Raw genomic sequence first — 23,503 nt, 5'->3', positions numbered from 1 at the left:
GGTTACGAACCAGCTCGAGGGTCTTCGAGGTGATGCCCACCATGGGGCAGCCACAAGCAGCAGACGGGGAGTCGCATCACAGGTGCAGACCCAAGAAGAGCGAAGAGCAAATTCCTCACAGATGATCAGAATCTACGTCCAAGATGCCACCGGGAACAATTACGCTTACAAAGGTCAGAGTTACGTTTTGTCTTACAATGCAGCATTCTCCAGAGAAAGGTTCTCGTTGGAAATTGGACCACATCCGTATCTCCAAAATGACTATTCTACCTCCGGCAGGAAATTCCTACATTAGCCAAACTCAAGGTGGCTCCCCAAATCCCTAGGCAGATTTGTTTAGCTGTCATTAACACATGATCTCTACTCAAACCCCAAGTTCTTGTTTATTTCTTTCTTTAAAGGCAGACGGCCACATGCAGGGCCTCCGTGGGATGTGTCTGGAGTCTTGGAAGCTTGACTACGTATGTTCTCCTACAAATGGACCTTCAGAGCTTGTTTGGAGGTTCTAGAGGGGAGCGCAGCTACTCCTATACCCTTGAGCTAAGAACGGTCCTCCTCTATCCGGGAAGGTCGTCCTCTTCAACCCAGTGTGCAGCTTTGGGAGGGACGCGCATGGAGCGGTGAGGGAGGAAGGGGACCCCTGCCTAGCCAGCCAGATCAGCCACATCAACCCTGGCGATCCACGGGGTGACAGATGTCGCAGCCAGATCGCCCTCATGTGCTCACACCCCAAGTTCTGAAGGCCACGCAAAGCTTTGGGAAGCAGACTGCACGTGAAGTCACTCCTCTGTAAAACGAAGCCGTCTCTACTCCAAGCTCCAGACCCACATGTCCACCCACCTGCTGTCTCTCATTCAGAATGTCCCAAACAGAACTTACACCTTCCTACCTCTCCCGCCGACCAAACTGTGTGTTTTGCTTGTGGTGGGGAGGGGTGTTTACCCCTCATGTTTTCTCCATTTCAGTTAACAGAGTTACTATCTACCTAATAACCCAAGGCAGCAAACTAAGACAGGAATAATGTAGTGGTTATAAGCTCAGCTTCTAGTTGAATTCTGACCCCAACCCTTACTAGCAGTGTGCTCGTGGGCAAATTCCTTTACTTCTCTGTGCCTCAATTTTCTCATTTGTCCAATTGGACTGATGATGGTTTGGACCTCACAGGCTGCTGTGGTGATTCAGTGAGATCATCCACGTAAAGCACTTGGAACGTGTCTGGCACTTGATCAGCACTCCATAGAATTATAGCCCCTGACCCGTCCTGCCCCTGCCCGCCCCTTAACCAGCTGGCCACTCTCCTCTGGTCTCCTTGCCCCCCCCCCAACACACACACTTCCCTAGCTCACACTTCTCAGCCAATGTGATCCTTTTGGAATGTAAATCTGACCCTGTCACTTCCCCTACTTGAATTCTCCACAACCGGAATGGTAAGATCCAAACCTGTTTTGCACTAGAATGAGTCCATCTTTCCCGCCTCATCTCCTGCCTCCTCCCGTTATGGACCCTACACCCCTGACACACTCAGCTGCTCGTGGTTCTCCAAACAGACAGCCTCTCCGGCTTCTGCTGTTCGTACAGGCAGAAGGCACTCAATCCGCCGTCGGCCTGGAGGATTCCCATTTATCCTTCCAGCCCTTGCCCCTGCGGGAAGCCTTCCTCCTTGGGGCTCCTACAATGCTTGTCCATACTTCGAAAAACTTATTTCATAGGTGTGTCTTTGACATCTGTGTCTCCCCAACTTGCCAGTCTGAGTCAGGTGGGCAGGGACAGTATCTTTGTCTCTTACCCCCAGCACCCAGCATGGTGTTGCACAGGGCAACAGACAGACGGGTAACAATACTGAAATGGGACTAACTCAGCTTGGCTGGGCCCCCAAAAGCCACGAACAGAAACTAGATGGGGAGCTTTCCCGTATTTCCAGGTGAGGTGCTAGACCACCTATGCAGGACTCGGTGGCCAAAGACTGTTTTGCAACTTTCAGGGCAACACCAAGGGGCTGGAGCTGGAGAGGCTTGAGGCTCTGTCTGCCCAGGGAGCTTTCCTGTGGTTCACACAGAGTGAAGGAGCACCGGCCTGGTCAGAGGTGGGTGCTTTCAGGGGACCTGGTGTGAATGGAACCCACTGCACGAAAGCTGTCTTCGTGTTGTTCTTGAGAGGATCCTGTCCAAGAGAACTTCCTGGGAGGGCCCAGCAGACCTCAGCAGACCTCGAGCTGTAGGTGCTGGGGTTGGTGGGTGGGGAGGGGCCGCCACGGGGAGGGGCCTACCTGGGAACTGCCCGAGAGAGACACATCACACCGGTACCAGCCAGGTACCAGCCAGGTCGAAAACAGGACAACAGGCCCCAAATGGAGTCCATCATGCTAAGCCCCGTGTCACCAAACCGAGACAACCCAGTTACAGTGACAGTTCTCTCAGATCTGGAGTCTTAAACCGGTCAACCAGTCATTGCCTGATGAGCACTAGTGAGGTGACATGCCTGGGAACCCTGCTGTCCCCTGAAAGAATTTAGCCTGCCGCAACCACCTGCTGCCCTCTGTAACGTCTTTGCTCCTGCTCACTCGGCCCACGCACGTCTTTCATCTTGTACAGCTCCTTGCAGCTCCTGCCCAGTTCGTACATCACTGAATAAAGCCAATACGATCTTTAAAATCTACTGCGTTGAATTTTTTTTTTTAAACACAGGGAAGACCTTTATGGCTTCCTACCCTTCTCCATGCCCCCCAACCCTGGGCTCAACGGGCAGAGGCGGGCAAGGATAAAGTTTTCCACTGTACCCTGTGCACGCTAACACTTACATATAGTAGGTGCTTAATGCACACACAGTAGATACGCCAGCAGGGAGCCAACATCAGAGGAGGAGCCAGCCCCGGGAGAGTTGAGGACCCCGGCAGGGAGGCTGGATACTGTTTGCGTCAGTGGCCCTTGCGGCCCCCATAGGAGAGCCCCTTTTCCTCCTTAGAAGATCCTCCCGCCTCTAAATCCAACCCACCACCACCTCTTCTTTTCCTGACTGCTGGGAAGCTGAGAGCCACCCTTCATGTGTAATCCTGGAAATGGGATTCGCTCTTGAACGTAACCTATCTGTTCTTTCTCTCCCATTGCTTTGACTTTCCTATTTCAGTAGCGTGTATTTGCTCCTGAGTTCAAGTCTGCTTTAAGTATTTGGAAAGCTCCATTCAACGTGAATGGAGCGTTAAGGTCTGGAAACAGCTACAGATGTAGACAGACGGCGCCCACCTTTGGGCGACCACCCCTCCCTCAGCTCAGGCACTAGCGCAATCCCCGTCTTCCCCACCAGCTCTGGCTCAGGCTCCATCGTGGGTTTTCTTTTTCTTTTTCTTTTTTTTTTTAATTTATTTGACAGAGAGAGAGAGATAGCGAGAGCAGGAACACAAGCGGGGGGAGTGGGGGAGGGAGAAGCAGGCTTCCCGCCGAGCAGGGAGCCCGATGCGGGGCTCGATCCCAGGACCCCGGGATCACGACCCGAGCCGAAGGCAGACGCCCAACGACTGAGCCACCCAGGTGCCCCTTTAAGATTTTATTTATTATTTGACAGAGAGAGAGACAGTGAGAGAGGGAACACAAGCAGGGGGAGTGGGAGAGGGAGAAGCAGGCTTCCCGCCGGGCAGGGAGCCCGATGCGGGGCTTGATCCCAGGATGCTGGGATCATGAGCTGAGCTGAAGGCAGATGCTTAATGACTGAGCCACCCAGGCGCCCCCCCATCGTGGGTTTTCATCAGGAGTTTTAAAATAAGGTTTCACGGTGTAGGAGATGGAGCGCGGGGCCCAGCCCTGGGAGACCTCCGTCCTGTCCTCGTCCAGCTCTCCCGCTGCCTGCTGGTGTGACCCTCGGCCTGGCTTCATGGTCCGGCTCCTCCCGCCCAGGACCCGACCTCCACGGCCACATGTGTCTTCAGCCCACGCCACCCAGACCCTTTCCCTCCACCTCCCCAGCCTCCCTTCCCCACCAGGCCCCTCGGCCCTCATCCATTTCCGGGACCTCTTTCCCTCTTCAAGACGGCATCTGTCATCACCCACTTTCACCTGAACAACAGCAAGTATTAGGGAGGTTCACAGACCGTTCCAGTGAGAGGCTGATAAAAAGTACCTGGTAAACTGGGCGTTGCCAGGGAGCGGCTCCTTCGCGGGGGTTTTCCCTTCGCGTCGCATGACCGTAAACCCGTCTTCAGAAAGGGTCAGCCAGGGATGGCAGGTGTGCTGGTTCAGGGGAAAGCAGCTGCCTGCGAAGGTGGGAACAGCCCATCACTGCTGCCCCCTCCTCTCGGCAGCCTGGGCCTCGTGGGGTCCTGCCCCTCCTGTTCCTAACCACGGCGGTGGGGGGCAGTTACCCCGCACCAGGGTCCCTGTGCCTAGCTCCCAGGAGCGGTTTGCAAGTCTTCGCTCGTTCAGTCCTCACCAATTACCCTTAGAAACAGCTGTTATTATTTTCCCTTGTAGAGGAGAACACAGGCATGGGTGGTTAAAAAAAAAATCAACCGACAAATGACAGAACTCAAATTTGAACCCCCAAGCCCCTCTGATTCCAGAGGCTTTGCTCTCTGAACCGGGAGGCTGTAAACGCCGGCACACAGACAGGAACCTCTAACCCACCTGCCAGGGGAAACAGGAATTGAGGAGATTCTTATTGATCCATCTGACAAAAGGAAGCGAAATTCAACATTTCAATTAGGGCCGTGGGGGAGAGGGAAGGAGATGACAGCCCTCCCCAAATCATGGTTAAAACAAAGCCCATCACAAAGTGGTACGGAATAGATTGAAGAACAAATTATTTAGTAAAAAAAAAAATCCGTCATTTGAGAGCAGAATGACTCATTCTCCACTCCTGTGTCTCATAGCTAAGTTCTGTTTTTCTCAAGTTCCTATCCTGTTACTTCTCTTCATCTCAAACCTGGGTTCGGGCGTCACCATCTCAGCTCAGGACCCTCAGCTCAACACCTGAGCTGAGATCAAGAGTCAGATGCTTTAACCAACTGAGCTACCCAGGTGCCCCTTTCATAAATACACTCTTAAAAAATTTTTATGAACAAACTAAGTCAGAAATGACTGAATAACCAAGAGCTGGCTGTAGCTTTTGCTCTGTTCTCTCTCACTGAAACAGCCTGAATTTGACATTTCAAAACACCAGGTCAGCACAGAAAACGAGGAGGACCAGCCAAGTAAAGGCAGGCCCCGGGCCAACAGAACAGAAAAACCTGAGTCCTAATCCCAGCACGAGCCCGCACCAGCTCTGGGGCTTTCCGTGGCCCCTCAGCTGGTTTTTCCCCATCTGTGTGGAAGAGACAGGGCGGGAATTAATCACACAGCTCTCCTCCCGGCGTTGGAAAGGAGGACAGAATGACACAGCGTCCCTCAGGGAACGATCCCAGTCAGAGCCCAGGCTCCAGCTCCCTGCTTCTGCTTCCTACCTGCCCGCCGCCCCGTCAGCCGGCCTGAGCGGGACTGGCTTTGTGAGGGGTCGAAGAGCCACTGGGCCCCAGGGCACGGTGACAAAGCTCAGAGCCCGCAGCTAAGCAGTGCTGGGAAAGCAGAGTTAGGGAGTGTTGCTAGCGATGTCTCTGCTTGCCCAAGATCTGGGTTTGTGACAGGAGGATGGCAAGTGAGAAGGGGACGGGGCTGGGCTTGGGGGTGTGGCACCCACCCGGGCCAGACAGGGCCTAGGAAGAGGCTGAGCAGCCAGGTCCAAGCTGGGACTGTGGGTGGGTGGGAGATTCTGGGGCTGACAGCAGAAACAGGAGACCCGCCAAGGCCAAAAGCCCCTGCTGGGAATAACGATGCCATCCTAAGGATGGCGTGTGGCCTGTGTGAGCGATGAGGTGTCTGGGCCACCCAGGTCCAGGGTGACAAGCCTCTAGCCGACCTGAGGGCATGGAGAAAGACCCCTGAGGCGCCACCAAACTGCTCTATGACTTGGGCCTCCAGTCCCCTGTCTATAAAATGGACCCCAGGGCCTTGACATCCCCGAACCCCTTCCTGGCCTGACTTGCCATATTTTCCAGCGAAGTCATGCAGCTCTGGTCGGCCACAGGGCGGCTCCCTCAGGTCCCCGGGAGCATGTGGCCCGGGCACTTACCTGTGGTATGCACTGTCATGGGCTCGCTCCTTGCACTGGGACCCCCCACGTTGAGGGCTCGTACGTAGATCGTGTAGGTCTGCCTGGGCTGCAGCTGCACCAGGGACTCGCAGGATGGGATGCCCACAACCGACCTGCATGAAGAAGCAGAGCCACGGTCACCACGCGGTGGGACCGGGCGGCCAGGCCCTGGCACCAGGCCTCCCCTTCGAAGCTGGGAATTTAAACCCAGCCTCGCACCCCCATTCTCCGACCAACAGCGGCACTGCCAGGAGCGTGTCCTCCCACAGTCCACTTTCCTCGTTCCTTTGTGACTCCTGGTGTGTGTGGCCCTCCTCCCTCTGGGATCCCCACCCTGGGGTCCCGGGCACCTAGCCCCACGCCTGGCGTCTAATGCTGTGTCAGTGGAGGTAGGCATGCACTGGGATGCGGTGCGCCCACCGCTGGCTGACCGGGGCTGAGGACCACCTCCCTGAGCCCAGCGCTGGGCCCCTAGCAGGCCTCCGTCTGTGTTGATGGACAAACAGAAGCCTCCTGGGAAAAACCCAATTTATTTAAATTCTACTGGACACGAATACAGGCTCATAACAGCCATTGTCCAGTCCTGCAACTGCTAAACCCATTTCAGCCCAGGGGAAAAGAGAAGCCTTCGGGGTGATGCCCGTTTCCGGATACCACACCCTCACCCGACGAGGCCTGGGTGTCCAGGTCGTCCTGAAGGCTGCAGCTTCAGGCCACAGGGGCACATTCCCACGTCCTTCAATAAATATTAACCAGGCACCTTAGGTTCCGGGCGCTGTCGACGGAGGCTCTGGGGAAAACTAATGTAGTCCCTGGCCTCACAGAGCGCATAGTCCGGATGGGTAGCGAGGCACTCCTCAAGCCACCACTGGAGGAAATGTGAGGTGGTGACCATGACATGGTGACGGCGTACTACAGAGTGCCTGATGCTGCAGAGGGGACTTTTGAGCTGAGCTCTGAAGAATGACTTGGAAGTCACTGGACGAAACGGGGCAGGAGTCTCCTCCGTAGAACAGGCATGTGGTGGGAAGGAGCGCGGGAAGGAGGAGAACTGAAGTGTGACAGTGTGGCTGGAGCCAGACAGGGAAGAGAAGCTGGTACGGGGTGAGCTAGCAGGAAAGCGCTAGTGTGTGAGGGAATTTTGTCTTTTCTTCAAGATGATTAGACTTGTACTGGGAGAGCAGGCGCCACCCCAGATCACCCAGGTCACCGACCACCCATCGTTGTGGGCTAGTGCTAGGTGTCGGGTGCTCCTAAGGCCTCAGCACAAATTGCAAAGGAAATCTGGATCATTCAGGTGGCCAGAGCCATCGGACCACCCCTGCCCCACTCCTGAGCATTTCTAGAATAACCAAGGTCAGCCCTGCTATGGCTGTGGACACATGGATTCTACCTGGAACAGAGGGTGCGGGGGACAGATGGCCAGGCTCCAACCCGGCATTCAGCAGGGAGGAACCTGTCTTCCCTAAGAGTTGACACCAGCCCTGCCTCTTCCATTTCTCCAGAGCCAGGTGGATGCACTCTGTGCTCCACAGCTGGGCATCCCCTGGACGTGCTGGCTGTTCTGGGCTGCCTGGCTGGTTCATCCCTCTTCTGTAAACTCTGGAACTGCCTAGTTGTAGACCAGAGGTGTATCCATGTGTCCTCCACTGCACACAGCTACACACTCGTGGGACCTGTGGGCCCCTGGGGCAGCTGACCCCAGCCTCATCCACCTGTGAACACCTTCAGCTCCGCCAGCCAGGGTTGGACGTGGGCCTCCAGACAGCCTCCCACCACGGACACAAAGTTCTTTGTGTGCGGAACTCTAACCTCTTTTGTTTTGCCTCATGATGCTCTCCCTCCCCTTTCAATTCCAGCGGGGTGGGTCTCTCAGTTCCTCCAGCACCTTATGCATTTGTTTTCCTGTTTTCTGTTTGCCCCCACTTGCCAGTCAGCTCCGTGGGGGGAGGAAATTTGTCTGTCTAGTCTCCCAGAGCCTAGGCACAGGACTTGGCACCATCTAGGCCCGCAATACTTGCTGAATGAATGAACGGTAAATCGTTGTCGGGCTGAGAAAGCCAACCCGAGGTTTAAACCATTTATTCACTCATCATGCACTTTCAGTAATACCATTCCAGCAACTTCTCATGAAAACAAAGTAGCCCCAAATTAAGGTTCCCACGTGTCCCGAACTCTGACCTTCCCTCCGGACCCCACGCATTTCCTGAGCTGTGTCACTGTGTCAGGCATCAAGGCCTCTTGTGCCCAGCAAACAGCCCCGGGACTCACTCGGTCACACCCGATGCTTCAGGGGTTTCCGCCTGGGTCAGCTCCACCGTGTACGAGTCCACGGGATTCAGGTTTCCAGACTCCCAGCAGATGAGCGCAGCCTCTTCGCAGCTCCGTATCTCTTTGCTTTTTATGATGGGAGGGGAAGGCGCTGGGTGCAGGACAAAGGGAGAGATGGACAGCCATCCTGCTCACACCCAGCCAGTGTGCCCAGAGCCTGGCCAGACAGCACGAGCACTGTCCTTGCACAAAAGAGATTTGGTGCAAGAAAAAGCAAACCAGGTGCAACAGACGGAGTATCTGTGTCCCCCCCCCAACAACCCTCCCCACAGCCGAATTCATGTGTTGAAACCTATTCCCCCATGTGATGTTCTGCGGGGTCTCTGGGAGATGAGAAGGAGGACGTCTCTTATAAAAGAGAACCCAAAGAGCTCTCTAGCCCCTTTCTGCTGTGTGAGGACTCAGCTGGAACAGAGCCCGGCGCGCTGAACCAGGAAGGCTTCTCATCAGACGCTGAATATACTGGCACCGTGATCTTGGGCCCTCCAGCCTCCACAACCGTGAGCTAAATGTCTGTCGTTTATGACCCCCTCAGTCTGGGCTGTTCTGTTATGGACACCCAGATGGACTAAGACCCGGGACATCCCTTTCCCACGTTCCTGGAGCAGAAGGGGGTTGAAAAGTGCTACAGCACTGTGATCGTGAGCAGGCTTTTTGGTTTTCTGAGACCAACTCTGAGCAAGTATCCCTTCCTTTCTAGGAATTCAGATTTGGTGCATTCAGTGAAAGAAAAATATACAGCTATTCCTGCCCTGCCAGATGAAATCGAGGCTCCTGCCACATCTAGAAAGCCATGACTCCTGCATCCCCCGGGGTAAGGTCCTGCTCCAGACACAAGTGGGCCCCATTACCTGTCATGTACACCACATGCTCACTGGCGGGGCTGGGGCCGGCCCTGTTCTGAGCTTTGACCCAAAATTCATACTGGGTATTTGGCACAAGATTTGTCACTGAGCAGTAGGTTTCTTTGATAGTCATTGTAAACTCTGAAAAAAAAAAAAAAAAGACAAGAATTCAACCCTAAAAATAGGCCAAGTAGCTCCAAATTAGTTGTGCTGAATCTCCCTGTAGTAGCTTACAAAACTGGCCACAGATTCCTCCCATCCCTGTAAGTGCACTCCTCTGCAATGTGGCTCGGTTTTTCCTGCCATCCTTTGATGGGCTCAGCCATGGGACTTGCTGTGGCCAATGGGAAAGCAGCAAGCAGGATGCTGGCAGGCAAAGGCTCGGGAAATGCCGGGGCACAGAGGCTTGTCTTCTTGCTGCTGGGAACACATCTGTTTCCGTGTGAACAAGCCCGAGCCAGCCTCCTGGACAATGAGACCAGGTGCCATCCAAGTCATCCCATCCATCACAGCCGTGTCCCCAGATCTGTAAGGGAGGCCATCCCAGACCATCCAGCCCTACCCCAGCTGGTCCAGACCAGAAGAATATCCAGCCAACTCACAGAATTATAAGAAATAATAAATGTTTGTCATTTTAAGCGACAAGTTGTGTATATATGTGTGGAGTAGGGCGGGGTAGGGTATTGTGACACAGCAAAAGCTAACTGATACACCTCCAAACCTCCCCAGACTCTTGGAAGGCAGTGAAAATTCATGAATCCACCCTCTGATATCAGTTCCTTTATCACAAAGCAGCCCATTTAAAAAATCACAGATTGCCAGGAATAGCCCCCACACACTGGCTTCTTCCGTGCATCTGCAGCGAGTATCAACAGAGTGGATTCACGACAAGAGCTGGGCTTAATCAGGTCTGTCTTCTTGGTCCCAGACCTCCCTTCTAAAGTCTTCCTCTTTCCCCACTGTGCCCTCTTAAGTCTTTGCTCAGACCACCCTCACCGTCTGCTCACCTTATTCTGACCTCCCTTAGCATCACTTAAACTTACTTTTCTTAAGAATTCCCCTTCCTGGTATGATGCTAAGTGAAATAAGTCAGTCAGAGAAAGACAATTATCATATGATCTCACTCGTATGTGGAATTTAAGAAACAAAACAGAGGGTCACAGAGAGGGAAAATAAGACAAAATTAGAGAAGGACACAAACCATAAGAGACTCTTAACTCTAAGAAACAAACTGAGGGTTGCTGGAGGGGAGGTGGGTGGGGGGATGGGGTCACTGGGTGATGGGCGTTAAGGAGGGCACATGATGGAATGAGCACTGGGTGTTATATGCAACTGATCAAACACTGAATTCTGCCTCTGAAACTAATAATGTTAATTAATTGAATTTAATTAATGAAGGTTAATTAATTGAATTTAAATTTAAAAAAAAATCCCCTTCCTTCCTGGTCCCTGGTCAGAAAAACCATCCTCACTTTCGGCACCTAGAACCCTCCACCTGCCTGGCCTGGTACAAGGAGCAGAGCTCTGTGCAGGGAGCCTGCAGACTTGACTCTTGTCCTGGTTCTGCCATCACCCAATGTGTCCCCACGGACAGCTCATTTCTCCCGGGGTCTCAGTCTCTGCATCCATAAAGTGGAAATCCCCAAGGCCCTCTCCCCCAACCTTACTCTGCCTCCATGCACAAAGGACAGGCCCTGCTGGCTAGCCTTGGTCCTCCGATTCCTCCAGGGGCTCAGCTGGGGCTCCTCTACCGTCTGACCCGCTCTTCTCAACAGGTAAATGGCTTATCTGTTACGTGGGGCGGGGGAGGCAGCTACCCCAGGCCTAGCCCCACACCAGCCAGCTCCATTTCCCTGGGAAGAGGATGGGCTGCCCCAAGTGAGGCTAGGGTCCGTTCCCAGGAGCTTGCTCAGCCTGGGAACGTGGGTCTGAGCAGCAGTAGCCTGTCCAAGCTGCAGAGGCCCCCTACCCCTCATGAGGGTCTGTGGGCTACCCTTCCAGTCTCTACCAACACAGGGTTGCTCTGAGAAGAGCCAGCCTCCCCTCCCCTCCCAGGCTAGGCCCATTAGAACCCAGACAGCCCAGCTAGGCCTCCTCAAGGAGGGGTGTCCCCACCTTTCCTGCACACAGTGCAGCCAGGGACTCATCCCAAGGGCAACTCTGACCTGACAGCTCTATCTACACCCCAGACACCTCAGCCTGGCCTTGTGACTCTCCCCAGCCAACTTGCTTTTCTCGCCCTTTCTGCCACGCTCACCTGCCTGCATCCCGTCCTCTGGGCAGTTTCTAGATCACGACAGATGCACAGATTCATCCCACCTCTGCCCTTCTGATCGCTAGGAAGGCAGGGCCCTGGCCTCTGAGGGCCCTTAGCCATTGCAGGCCGTGAGTGTGTTCTTGGCAGAGCCTCACCTGCGTGGTCCTTCCCAGGCGAGCTGTCCTGCACTGGCCGGTAGGACAGCTGATAGCTCTCCACGGTCTGATCAGAGTATAGACTCCAGCACACCCGGACGGAGGACCCCGTGGCAGAGTTGGGGGCCTGTGGGTTTATCTCCGGAGCAGAAGGAGCTAGACAAGGAAAAGGGAGAAAAACAGACAAGTGAGGAGCCTTACGTAGAGGTGGGATGGGAGCGGCCCGGTCTTAGGACTACTGGTCCCCCGACCCGTCTACGGGCTTTGGCAGTGGAAGCAGCGGCCCAGACTGGACAAGGTCAGGAAGGCCAACCCTCCCAACCTTGAGCCTGCGAGCAACAACCAGCATGTCCATTCCTGCTCTGACAAACCCACACAAGCATGGGGCAGACGGCTCCGTGATGAGGACTCAGGCTGGGGTGTGGTTTGCCAGACCTGCCCTAGGTTCGGGTCCTTTGACCCCTTCCACGCCATCCAAAGAGGCAAGACAGCCAGGACCACAGTGGTGTGGCCGCAACCCTGAAGTGAGCCATGGAGGGAGAGAAGTCTTCAACAGGGAAGCTCTGCTTTCTTTGGGGACCCGTCCAACGGCTATGTCTTCGTTCTAATGAGAGAAGACTGGGTTGGGTGCCGTTGTGCTTTTGAGAACCTCCCTCTTTAGAATCCATCTACTGGGTCAATTCGTTAATTCTCTGTAGGTTAATACTTCTGCCTCCCCACTCCCCTGACTCACACGTAACTAGGAAACACTCCTGGTTTTTCCTCCATGATTCTTCTCCCATGCCAGGACTTACCTCCAAACCAGGCTTGGTTCAACAACCTCAGCTTCCAGTTTTGTTGTTTTTTTTTTTAAGATTTTATTTATTTATTTGATACAGAGAGAATGAGAGACAGAGAGCATGAGAGGGAGGAGGGTCAGAGGGAGAAGCAGACTCCCTGCCGAGCAGGACTCGATCCAGGGACTCCAGGATCATGACCTGAGCCGAAGGCAGTCGCTTAACCAACTGAGCCACCCAGGTGCCCTCAGCTTCCAGTTTTGACAGTGCTCAGGCCAGGTAAGAACACAACCAAACTCCAAGGAATTTACTTAGCCACAGCTCAGCCTTTCCCCTCTGGCCAGGGCCTGGAAGGTCCTGACATGACGAAGGAGGGGAGGAAGAGAAAGACACCCGTATCCCCAACTGACAAAGTCTGGGAGGGACAGCGGGTGTCCTTCTATACCCTGCGAGGAACAGCCCCACAGCAAGAAGAGCAGGAGATGCAGTGAGAAGAGAGATGGCCTGGGGGTTGGGAACCTGCTCAGGAGGCTACAGATGTGGGCAGGAGGGGGTGGTCTGCACAGGACCTGGACTCAGGGGGGTGAGGTGTCCATGTGTCTCAAGCACTGACTTGGGTGATAGTGCTTTTCTTTCCAAATGCTGGGGCCTGATTATTTGGGCAGCACCATCCCTAGAAGGGGAAAGGATCATCCGATGGACATCATAGCTCAGTGAAATCACCCCTCGAGCCATGAGTCTAAGCATGGCCTCCAAGATTTATAATTAAGGATGTCCATTACAGTGTGGTTTCTAATGGGGAAAAACTAGAAACATCCCAGCATCCAATCCAGTTGAAGATTAAGTAAAGAAATCAAGGTATATACTCATTAAAATGACATTATAGACGAACTTATCAGTGCAAGAAAATATTAATCATAGTTGTTTTGATAAAAAAAGCAGGTTACAAAAGAAAATAATTCCCTTCTTATTTCAAAATATCTGTGTAGGGGCGCCTGGGTGGCTCAGTTGGTTAAGCGACTGCCTTCGGCTCAGGTCATGATCCTGGAGTCTCGGGATCGAGTCCCGCATCGGACTCCCTGCTCAGCAGGGATTCTGCTTCTCCCTCTGATCCTCCCCCCTCTCATGTTCTCTCTCTCTGTCTCATTCTCTCTCTCAAATAAATAAATAAAATCTTTCAAAAAAAATTAAGAAAAAATATCTGTGTAAATGAAAAACCTAAAATGATATATACAACATTTTTACAATGTAGCTGGGGGTTGGTGAGAAAGAGAAGGTGAGCAGTCAAAAAAAAAAAAAAGCTGAATTACGATATTATTCTTAGAAATCAGTAATCACAATATTTTTAAGAGCTATCTGGTACCATGTGACATACTATACATATATCACCTCATATAATTGTCACCATATCCTCAGGAGGCATTATGATGTCCATTTTGCAGACAAGGAAAGACTCAGAGAAGGTAGTTAAGTTGTCCAGAGTCACACAGCTAGGAGATAGCAGGCCTGGGATTCTCACCAGCTCCACGGGATCTCAAAGCTCATCTCCTAGCCACTGTGCTAGGCAAGTAAATAAAATTCGGGCTACTTACTTGGAGTAACTCGGGCAGGTGAACAGGTGTTTGTGAATCTGGGCAAGCTATAAACAAAAAGTATTTCAAGGCTGCCCGGGAACTGATGTTGGCTCCCTGGAAAGTGAGGTAGGCACTTACCCCGGGGGAGGTCAGCCACTGTTCTCCCCCTTACGAGCCATAAAGACATGAAATTAGAATGAACGAATACTTGCTCCTAAATCTTTATGATTTTTTTAGCCATCAAAACGTCTAACTCAAAGCTCAGGGAACTGGAACTTTGTGGGAAGCGCACACGCAGGTGAAATATGCACCAGCGATGGTGTTAATGGAGCCCATGAGCTGCTCCACGTCAGAGAAGTCCAGAGTCTGGTCTTCAAAGTCAGGCTGTGTAGCGATCTCCACGTCTGTTTCTGTATTCAAGAATCTTCCAAGTCTGTTGGCATAAAAAGATGCGCTAATGAGAATGAAGAGGCATGCTCCTTAGGGTGTGTCTACTGTGTGGGTCCCTAGTAATACACGAGAGCGGCTTCTTTGCTGGGTTTTTACTTCTTTATTTTAATATGCTGCTGGCTACCTTCTGCCATCTGCTTTGGCGACTGACCCAGGGGGTCTCCAATGGGGTCTCCAATGGGGAAGGGTGGGACTGATCTGCGCATTTGAGGGGAGGGAAGGGGGTCAGCTGGGGGGCATGCACAGGTGTTGATCTGGAAGCTCCCATCCCCACACGCTACCCCAGGCCCCAAGATGTACAGAATGGGGGGCTTCTTCTCCATGGGGCCAAGTGCACTCAACCTGCTAAGGGTGGACAGGGGCTCTGAGCGTTCCTGCCTCCTGGCAGTCATGGGGTTTGTGAGTGGCAGGGGCAGAATCTGAAACCAGGTCTGTCCTTTGCCAGAACCTGTTCTCTTAACCCTTATGTTATCAAGCTTCAGCATTCATGTTGCTTTACAGATGTTGTCTCATTCAATTCCCATAAAACTGTTCTTGTCTGCAGATCAGGAAGGTGGGTCCTAGGCCGGCTGGACTTGCCCAGGGTCCTGGGGGGGAGCAGCATTTGAACTCCTGTCTGACTCCACGGTGTGCATACTTTCTGCAGTGCTTCGTCTGGGTCCTGGCACAGCTGGGGGATGCTGGGGACACTGGATCCTGGTTCCTCCTGGTGAAAGGAGGGGCTCACGAAGGAGACCCGACCACAGGCTTGCTGGCTGGGCCTGGCCATACGCTCCCTTCCAGCCCTGGGATCCTGAGATTCAGTGCTAGCGGGTCCTTGTGACCCCCATCTTCCCTCCACAGCCAGTGCTATTTGATCTCAGGGGCAGACACAAAAGCTGCAACTGGGACCAAACACCCAAGGGGAACTGTCTATTTGGAAAACTAGAGGAACGGAGAAAGGCACAGAAGGAGAAAACGTGTTTCAGAACAAAAGTATTACCTGTCAGCCATGGCCACAGCATCCTAAAGAGGAGGAGGAAAGGGAGAAAATATCAAACTGATTTTGCAAATACATTTCTTTTTCGAACGATATAATGACACAAACACATTTTAAGACTTGGAAGTGAGGAAAAAGAAAGGCTCTAACAAGACCTCTAACAAGACCACCCCGCCGAGGCCCGCGCTCTGGCCCTGAATTGGATGCACTGCGTGAGCGCTCCACGCTACAGATGTTCTTCTGTTCCGCCAATCTGAGACTGCACAACAGTTCACTGAAGGGGAACGCCGTTGTTTACGTAGACATTCCTCTGTTAATGGACGTTTCGGCTACTGCTAAGGTGTCATCATTAGAAACATCAGTGAGGACGCTTTCGCACATACCGCCTTCTGCCCATTCGGGATTACATCTCTGAGATACAGCGATACTGTGGGATCAGTGGTTCACGAGGTCTGCATGTTGGGGGCTCTCACGGGGCCTGCCAACTTGCTTTCCAGCTTCTGTTGCACGTCCCTTGCCCCAAGCAGGAGTAGAGCAGGAAGGAAGTGCTGCTGGGCTTGGAGGGACCGCCACGGGCCCGGGGTCAGTGTGGAGGTTGTATTTGGCAATTGGGAAGCTCTGGCGGCTGAGGGCCCCTCCCTCCCATCCCGGACACCACAACAGCCCAGATTCCTGTGGGATCTTGTGAAGAAAGGGGACCCCACCTCTGACCGAGACTGAAATTCCCACAGTCCGGCGGCATGGGGCCTTGAGGTCAGATTTAACTGGATTTCAAGGAAATTAAAAAATGAATTTTTTTTTTTTATGTTTGAGTTTATAAAGATTTAAAATTGGTGCACTTGTAATTGGAGAGTTGGAGGTGCCTTTTTAGCCCAGACAACCTCCTCCCTGGGGCTTGAAGGGGCCACCTGAGGTGACGAGAAAACTCTCAGAACACTGCCGTTGCTCCGCTCCCGGCGAGGGGACGGGTCTCTAGGAGAGAGAAACTGAGGCTGGGGGAGTCCTGAGCAGCAGTGGAGGGAAGGGGTCAGCCATGTACGGGTCTGCTCAGCCTCTCACGGCAAAGCTGCACAGAGACGTGCTGTGACCTCCTCGCCATCGTGAACATCCAGGAACCAAATGGAGGCTGACCACAGTGGTCAACAGCCTCCAGGCAGAGAGGGAGACCCTAACCTGCCCAGCCATACTGTCACTTGGGTTCGTGATCTCATGTCACCTCATGACTGACCTTGATGAAGTCAACCTTCTCCTCATGGCACATCTCCTCTATGGTTTCCATGAGTTCCTTACAGGTGTCGAGGTTTTCCCCACAGCTGACCAGCTGTCCATACAAGGCTTCCAACTTCGCTCTCTTTTTCTCCCCTAGAGCTTGTATTTTTTCTTCGTACTTTTGAGCGAGTGTTTCCAAGATCTCGTTGTAATGTGACTCAAAGTTTTGTTCTTGCCTTCCGAAGTTCTCCTGTAAGACAGTTGACCTCAACCACCATCACAGTGGATGTGGTATGTCAGCCATAGAACCATTGGGGGCGTGGAAATGTATCCACCCAGAGAGGTTTTAGTCACCGCCCCTGGGTCTTATCACCTCTTGCCAGGATGCTGGGGTGGGCACAGTGGGAGCTAGGACCAGGAGTCTGCAGTTAGAACCCTGGGATAATCTCTCTCCTGGCAGCATCTTGCACCCCTCCCCCTGCCCCCCGACCCCAAGCTGCCCCACCTCCACTGCGGCCACTGCATTCTTGGAAGGTGGTCAGTGAGGAGTCAGCCTGCCACCGCATCCTTGGACCTTAACACGGAGATGTTTGCCCTGGGATATGCCCACTAGCTTTTCCTCCTGAGCCCCCAACATCTCACGACACTCACCTCCACTCCCTGACGCTCACATCACACGAACACCAGGATCACACAGATTCTCACATCAACTAAGAGAACAATGACGGGGAAGGGGAGGGAGGGTTGTGGCCGATGGTGTGGCCTAGTAGGTGAGGAAGTGCAGGAGGGCAGAGGGAGGCTCGCGGCTGTACTTAATCCCGGGGCACAGCCTGTCAACTACTGGTCCTCTCACTTGGGGGGGAGGCCAAGAGAGCTTGGGGGTTCTGACTGATGCCAGCCTCAGCACCAGTCACACTTCCAAAGAAGAGGCCCTTATGAATGACTCAGGGAGTATTTGCCGAGCATCTTCTAGGAGCACAAGGCTTGCTCACAATGGCGCCAGTGCTGGTGTAAGAGGGAAAACTCAGAGCCCTCACTGGGGGGTGACTGGCTTTGATCTGACAGTGAGCAGCCAGTGCAAGTGTGGGGGAGTTCTGTCCAGTTCTCCCTCCTACCACTACCTTACGTTCATGCCTTCCCTGTGCCCTGCAGAGGGGATTAGTGCAATAGTCCTCCTCCCTCTTAAGACCGGGGGTGAAGAAGTTCCAGCTTCATGGGAGAGGGGCCTGGGGCTGAGCTAATTCATATGAGGTGCTCCTGTGGACACAGTCCGAGGCTGTATTATTAACAGAAGCAGGGCATCCGCAGGAAGAGAAGGGAGGTGGAGAGTCTCCTGATCCTCAGTCCTGGTGCACCTTATCTGGATGGCGAGGCTGAGTGCTGGCAACATCGTGGTGTTTTATATACCTAATATCACACCGGGGACTGTGACATGTTTAGTGACAGGCACAGACCATGTGTATTGATCTTATGAGACACAGTAACAGCTGGGGACACGAACAAGGAAGGAGGGGTGTCTTGCAATGCCTGGTCAAGGCTGGGCCATGAAAGAGCCCCACCTTGCAGCAGGGCTGAGGCTAGAAAGGCAGAGGAGAGCTTCGGTGCAGGAGGGAACGCAGACAGGTAACAGGCTCCATGAGCTATATCCCCAAGGTCCCCCGGGAGAGCAGGGGGGGAAGTCGGGGCAGAGTCTCCCACCCCGGCCACGGCTGCTGAGCCGACCACCTGCGGCAGCAATGTGGTCTGATGGGTTCACCACGCCCGCTCTTACCTCCACGGTGATGAAAACCTCCTCCAAGTGGTTTGCAAAATTCTCCATCTCGATAATCTGCTTTTCCAATTTGAACATGTTTCTGTGAATTTCATCCTAGCGAACAGAGGATCGCAAGGAGACGTTAGTTAGCGCTTTCCCTGTCTGTAGAAGGCCTCTGACAGTGTTCGCAGCCTGCCTACTTGACAAACACACGCATTATGCACAGCGCGGAGCGAGGCCACCTGCCTACCTTGGCGCTCTCCAGTGCCTTGCTGAGCGGGGTCACCTCATGCTCTCTGTGTTCGCCCGAAACCTCCACCGCCCTTACTGGAGCTCTGCAAGTGGCGCAGAAGACCAGGGCGGCTTGGTCCTCGTCCTCGTCCTCGTCCTCCTCCTCGGGGATGACGTAGCACTCGTACTCCTCGCTGGCTCGGCCGTGCGCGAACCTGTAGGCTTCTCGCAGGTCCCGGCTGGAGCCCGCGGCGCCCCGGGCCGCACAGACACGGTCCCCAGCCTCGGCCTCGGCCCCCAGTCGCCAGTCCCTCTGCACCCCGTGCAGCCGATGGTCCAAAACCTCCATGTGGGGTGCGCTTCCGTCGGCGAGCTCGGTGCCCCACTCGCCAGCACCTCCGAGGGCGGACAGAGGGACAAGCTCGTCCACATCCCCCGCCAGGGCTCTCTGGGCCTTACCTGGGCCCGTCCCCCCGGGCTCGCAGGCCATCTCGGCGTGGACTTCTCTTCCCGTCCGCGTGGGTTCTTCTGGGAAGAGGTGCAGCCGGTCTTCGGAGTCATACAGATCCATGGGGTAGAAGTGGAAGTCCGGGGAAGCCCCCGCAGCCTCCCCCTCCACGGCGCCTCTGCACCTGCGGGGCTCCTCCCCCGCGGCTCCTAGTGGGCGTCCTGGGGCCTAGGACACAGGGAGAGGGAGGAACCCCATTGATGAGCAGTGCAGGCCAGTAAGCGGTCATTAGATTGGGCTCCACCCACTCACAATTTTTTAAAAAATCGTCTGAGGAGCTCAGCTCTGGTTTTACTTTGAACCATCTGCAGGGCGGTTTACTTTCTCCGGGAAGGAGGGGCTTTCTAAGCTTAAAGGGGACCAGAAATTACCAGAGAAATGTCAATAGGTTCCTCTTCACTAAAACAAACAGAGGCCAAATAATGGGAAGTGTCTCAGGCAAGTATTACTAAATAGTATAAATTGATAGAAAAAATTAAGACCTCAATAAATTAGTGTGAAGGACAATTCACAAAGTAATCACTTGTGCAAAAACATTTGGGAAATGGTCCATCCTTATGAGTAACAGGGAACAAATAAGTAAGATGCCATTTTTTTGCCTTTCCAGCAAGCAAATATTTGAAAATATAAGAAGGTTCCCCAAGGCTGGGTAGGGTACAGCGAAGTGAATACTCTCACATGCTGCGGGTTGGAATGTAAACCTTTCTGGAGGGTAAACTGGATAACATGGATCAGGAGCCTTAAAATGTTCCCACTCCTTAAGCTAGTAATCCTCATCAGGACCCTGGAGGGAAATAACCAATACAGAGGAAAAATGTTTCTATATAAAAATATCCTATCAGAAATTCTGGGGGGAGGGAGGGGCAGAGGGAGAGGGCAAGAAAGAATCTTAAGCAGGTTCACTCCCAGGGCAGAGCCCAACGCAGGGCTTGATCTCATGACCCTGAGATCATGACCTGAGCCAAAATCAAGAGTCAGATACTCAACCAACTGAGCCACCCAGGTGCCCACAAAAATTTTTATGACAGCGGGAAAAAAAATTGTAAAGCCCTAATGATTAGGAGAATAGTTAAGTAAACTAGGATATGCATACTGTATAGAATATAATGCAGACTTTAAAATATTAGGGAGAGCAAATGATAACTTGGAAAAAACTTACAGTTTGATATTAAGTAAAACAAACAGAATACTCAATATACAGAGACTATAATGTTTATTCTTTAATGGAGGCACATAAAATCTAGAAAGAAATAATAAATGGTAGAAGTAATAAATACCACATTAGGAGCAGCTACTACTTACTGAGCACTTACTGTGTGCTTTTTCTGTGCTCGGCAGTTTATAGGCATACCCCTGTGTGGTCGGCACTGCTATTATCCCCATTTTACAGATGACAAAACTGTGGCTCAGGGTATCTGGAGCAAAGTCCTACAGTGAGGAAGTTGTTGAGCTGGGACTTGAACCTTAGTCTGTGTGGCGGCCCTGAGACTGTGCCTGAAAGATGTCCAGCTACGGGGAGCTTAGGTGACCGGCTGTTCGGCTGTGCTCTGAAACCCATAATCACATTGCATGGAGGACACACTTCCCATGGGCATCTCCATCCAACGACAGAGTGGATATTAAGGCAGATCCATTTCTGTTTGACACAAAACTCCTCTGATGGCAGATTTTGGCTGGAGGACTCCTTGACAGCCTTGCCAAACCTTTCTTAGGGTGCAAGGCAGACTGGGGTGACTCCTCCAAACCATCCTTCCCTCCCTCACTTGGGGCTGGACTTACATCATGGTCTGACAGCTCTCTCAGCCTTTCCTATCTTCCTCCCCATTTTATCTCAGACAAGGGCTTCCCCTACTAAAGTCCTTGTGTATCGAATCCCATTTGGGGCCTGCTTCTTGGAGGACCTGAATTACACAGACTGTTGGACTCCAAAGTCCCTGTTTTCCTCTTGGCACATAACTGCCATTATTTTAGATTACTTTTTATAATAGTTTTACTGATAGAGAATTCATATACCATACAGTTCTCCTATCAGAAGTATATACTTCAAGGGTTTTTAGTATATTCATGAAAATGAGCAGCAATTACCACAGTCCATTTTAGACCATTTTCATCCTGTCACAAAGAAACCCTGTACTCTTTAGCTATCACCACCCACATTCTCTCATTTCCACCAGCCCTAAGCAACCATTAATCTACTTTCTGTCTCTATTGATTTATAAATAGAATCATATAATATACTGGATTCATATAATGGAATCATATAAATGGGATCATATAATATACTGTCTTTTGTGACTGGCTTCTTTCATAGCATAATGTTTTCAAGATTTGCCCATGTTATAGCATGTGTCAGTACTCATTGCTTTTTAGAGCTAGATAATATTCCATTGTATGGGAATACCGTATTTTGTTTATCCATTCATCAGCTTATTTGCATATTTCCCTTTTTAAAGATTTATTTATTTGAGAGAAAGAGAAAGAGAGAGAGTATAGGAAGGGGCAGAGGGAGAGGGAGAGAGAAACTTAAGCAGACTCCCCACTGAGCGTGGAGCCCAATGTGGGGCTTGATCTCACAACCCTGAGATCATGACCTGAGCAGAAACCGAGAGTCAGATGTCAACCAACAGCACCACCCAGGAACCCCTGCATGCTTCCCTTTTCATTTGGGTTGTTTTCACCTTTTTACTATTATAAATAATGCTGCTAAAATGTTTGTGTTCAAGTTTTTGTGTGGATATATGTTTTCATCTCTCTTGGGATATGTGTTTTCATCTCTCTAGAAGTGAGGTTGCTGGATCATAGGATAACTCTATGTTCAAATTTCTGAGGAACTACCTGACTGTTTTCCAAAGTGGCTGCGTCATTTGACATTCCCACCAGCAGTGTATGAAGGCTCTGATTTCACCACATCCCTGTCAACACTTGTTATTATCTGACTTTTTGATTATAGCCATCCTGGCAGGTATGAAATAGTACATGTCATTGTGGTTTTGATTTGCATCTCCCTGATGAATACTGATGTCAGGTATTTTTTCTTGCATTTATTGGCCATTTGTATATCTTCTTTGGAGAAATGTCTATTCACATAGTCTGTCCATTTTTAACTGGGTTATTTCCAAGATTTCTTTACATATTCTAGAAACTAGTCCCTTGTCAGATACATAATATGCAAATATTTTCTCCCATCTTGTAGGTTGTCTTTCCACTTTATTATTATTATTTTTAAAGATTTTATTTATATGACAGAGAGAGAGAGCACAAGCAGGTGGAGTAGCAGGCAGAGGGAGAGGGAGAAGCAGACTCCCCGCTGAGCAAGGAGCCCAATGTGGGGCTCAATCCCAGAACCCCAGGATCATGACCTGAGCCAAAGGCAGACACTTAACCAACTGAGCCACCCGGGAGCTCCCTTTTCAAAAGTTTTTTTTTTTTTTTTTTAATTTAAGTAGGCTCCACACTCAACATGGGGCTTGAACTCATGATCCTGAGATCAAGAATCACACACTCTACGAAATGAGCTAGCCAGGCACTCGCATCTTTATTGATGGTGTTCTTTGAAGCACAAAAGTTTTTAATTTTGATGAAGTCTAGTTGATTTTTTTCTTTTGTTACTTGTGGTTTTGGTGTCGTAACTAAGAACTTGCTGCCAACTCTGAGGTTAAGCCAACCTTGCATCCCTGGGATAAATCCCACTTGGTCATGGTGTTTAGTTTTTTATATGTATTACTGGGTTCAGTTTGCTGGTATTTTTTGAGGAATTCTGCATTCCTTTTCCTAAGAAATATTAGCCTGTAGTTTTCTTCTCTTGTAATGTCTTTTTCTGGTTTTGGTGTCAGGAAGATACCGGCCTCACAGAATTAAGCTGGGAAATATTCCTTCTCTTCTATTTTTTGGAAGAACTTGTGAAGGACTGGCATTAATTCTTCTTTAAATGTTTGGTAACTCACTAGTGAAGCTATCTGGGCTTTTCTTCCTGAGTTTTCTCCCCGCTATTATTAATTCAGTCTATTTTTTTATGGGCCTATTCACATTGTCAATTTCTTCTTGAGTCTTTTGGTAGTTTGTGTCTTTCCAAAAATTTGTCCATTTCATTTATCTAATTTATTGGAATACAATTGTTCATGGTATTCTTTTTAATTCTTTTATTTCTGTAAGGTTGGTACTAATGTTCCCCTCTTTCATTTCTGATTCTAGTGATGTGAGTCTTCTCTCTTTTTCTCTTGGTCAGTCTAAGTAAAAGCTTGTCAGTTTTGCTGATCTCTTTAAGGTTTTCTTGGATTTTCTCTATTGTTTTTCTATTCCTTTCTTCATTAATTTCGACTAT

The 23,503-nt window shown here is 51.4% G+C and overlaps 1 protein-coding gene across 1 annotated transcript in view; it reads right to left on the bottom strand.

The window, feature by feature from the left end:
* The window catches only part of FSD2 (fibronectin type III and SPRY domain containing 2), a gene marked incomplete at its 5' end in the record, with an annotated part of 39,479 nt that overhangs the window by 2,909 nt on the left and 13,067 nt on the right, over nucleotides 1–23,503 (bottom strand). The window contains 10 exons of the mRNA XM_045901686.2: nucleotides 4,111–4,243; nucleotides 6,094–6,227; nucleotides 8,386–8,536; nucleotides 9,297–9,431; nucleotides 11,703–11,858; nucleotides 14,364–14,485; nucleotides 15,485–15,507; nucleotides 16,710–16,940; nucleotides 18,462–18,557; nucleotides 18,694–19,350. Coding sequence (XP_045757642.2) covers nucleotides 4,111–4,243; nucleotides 6,094–6,227; nucleotides 8,386–8,536; nucleotides 9,297–9,431; nucleotides 11,703–11,858; nucleotides 14,364–14,485; nucleotides 15,485–15,507; nucleotides 16,710–16,940; nucleotides 18,462–18,557; nucleotides 18,694–19,350 — 1,838 coding nt within the window. The remainder of the gene's footprint in view (nucleotides 1–4,110; nucleotides 4,244–6,093; nucleotides 6,228–8,385; nucleotides 8,537–9,296; nucleotides 9,432–11,702; nucleotides 11,859–14,363; nucleotides 14,486–15,484; nucleotides 15,508–16,709; nucleotides 16,941–18,461; nucleotides 18,558–18,693; nucleotides 19,351–23,503) is intronic.

The sequence above is a fragment of the Mirounga angustirostris genome, unplaced genomic scaffold (assembly GCF_029215605.1).
Source record: "Mirounga angustirostris isolate CCGP_5_RB_7025 unplaced genomic scaffold, mMirAng1.0.hap1 SCAF_9, whole genome shotgun sequence".
Taxonomy (NCBI): domain Eukaryota; kingdom Metazoa; phylum Chordata; class Mammalia; order Carnivora; family Phocidae; genus Mirounga; species Mirounga angustirostris.
This window is presented reverse-complemented; position numbering and strand designations above follow the sequence as displayed.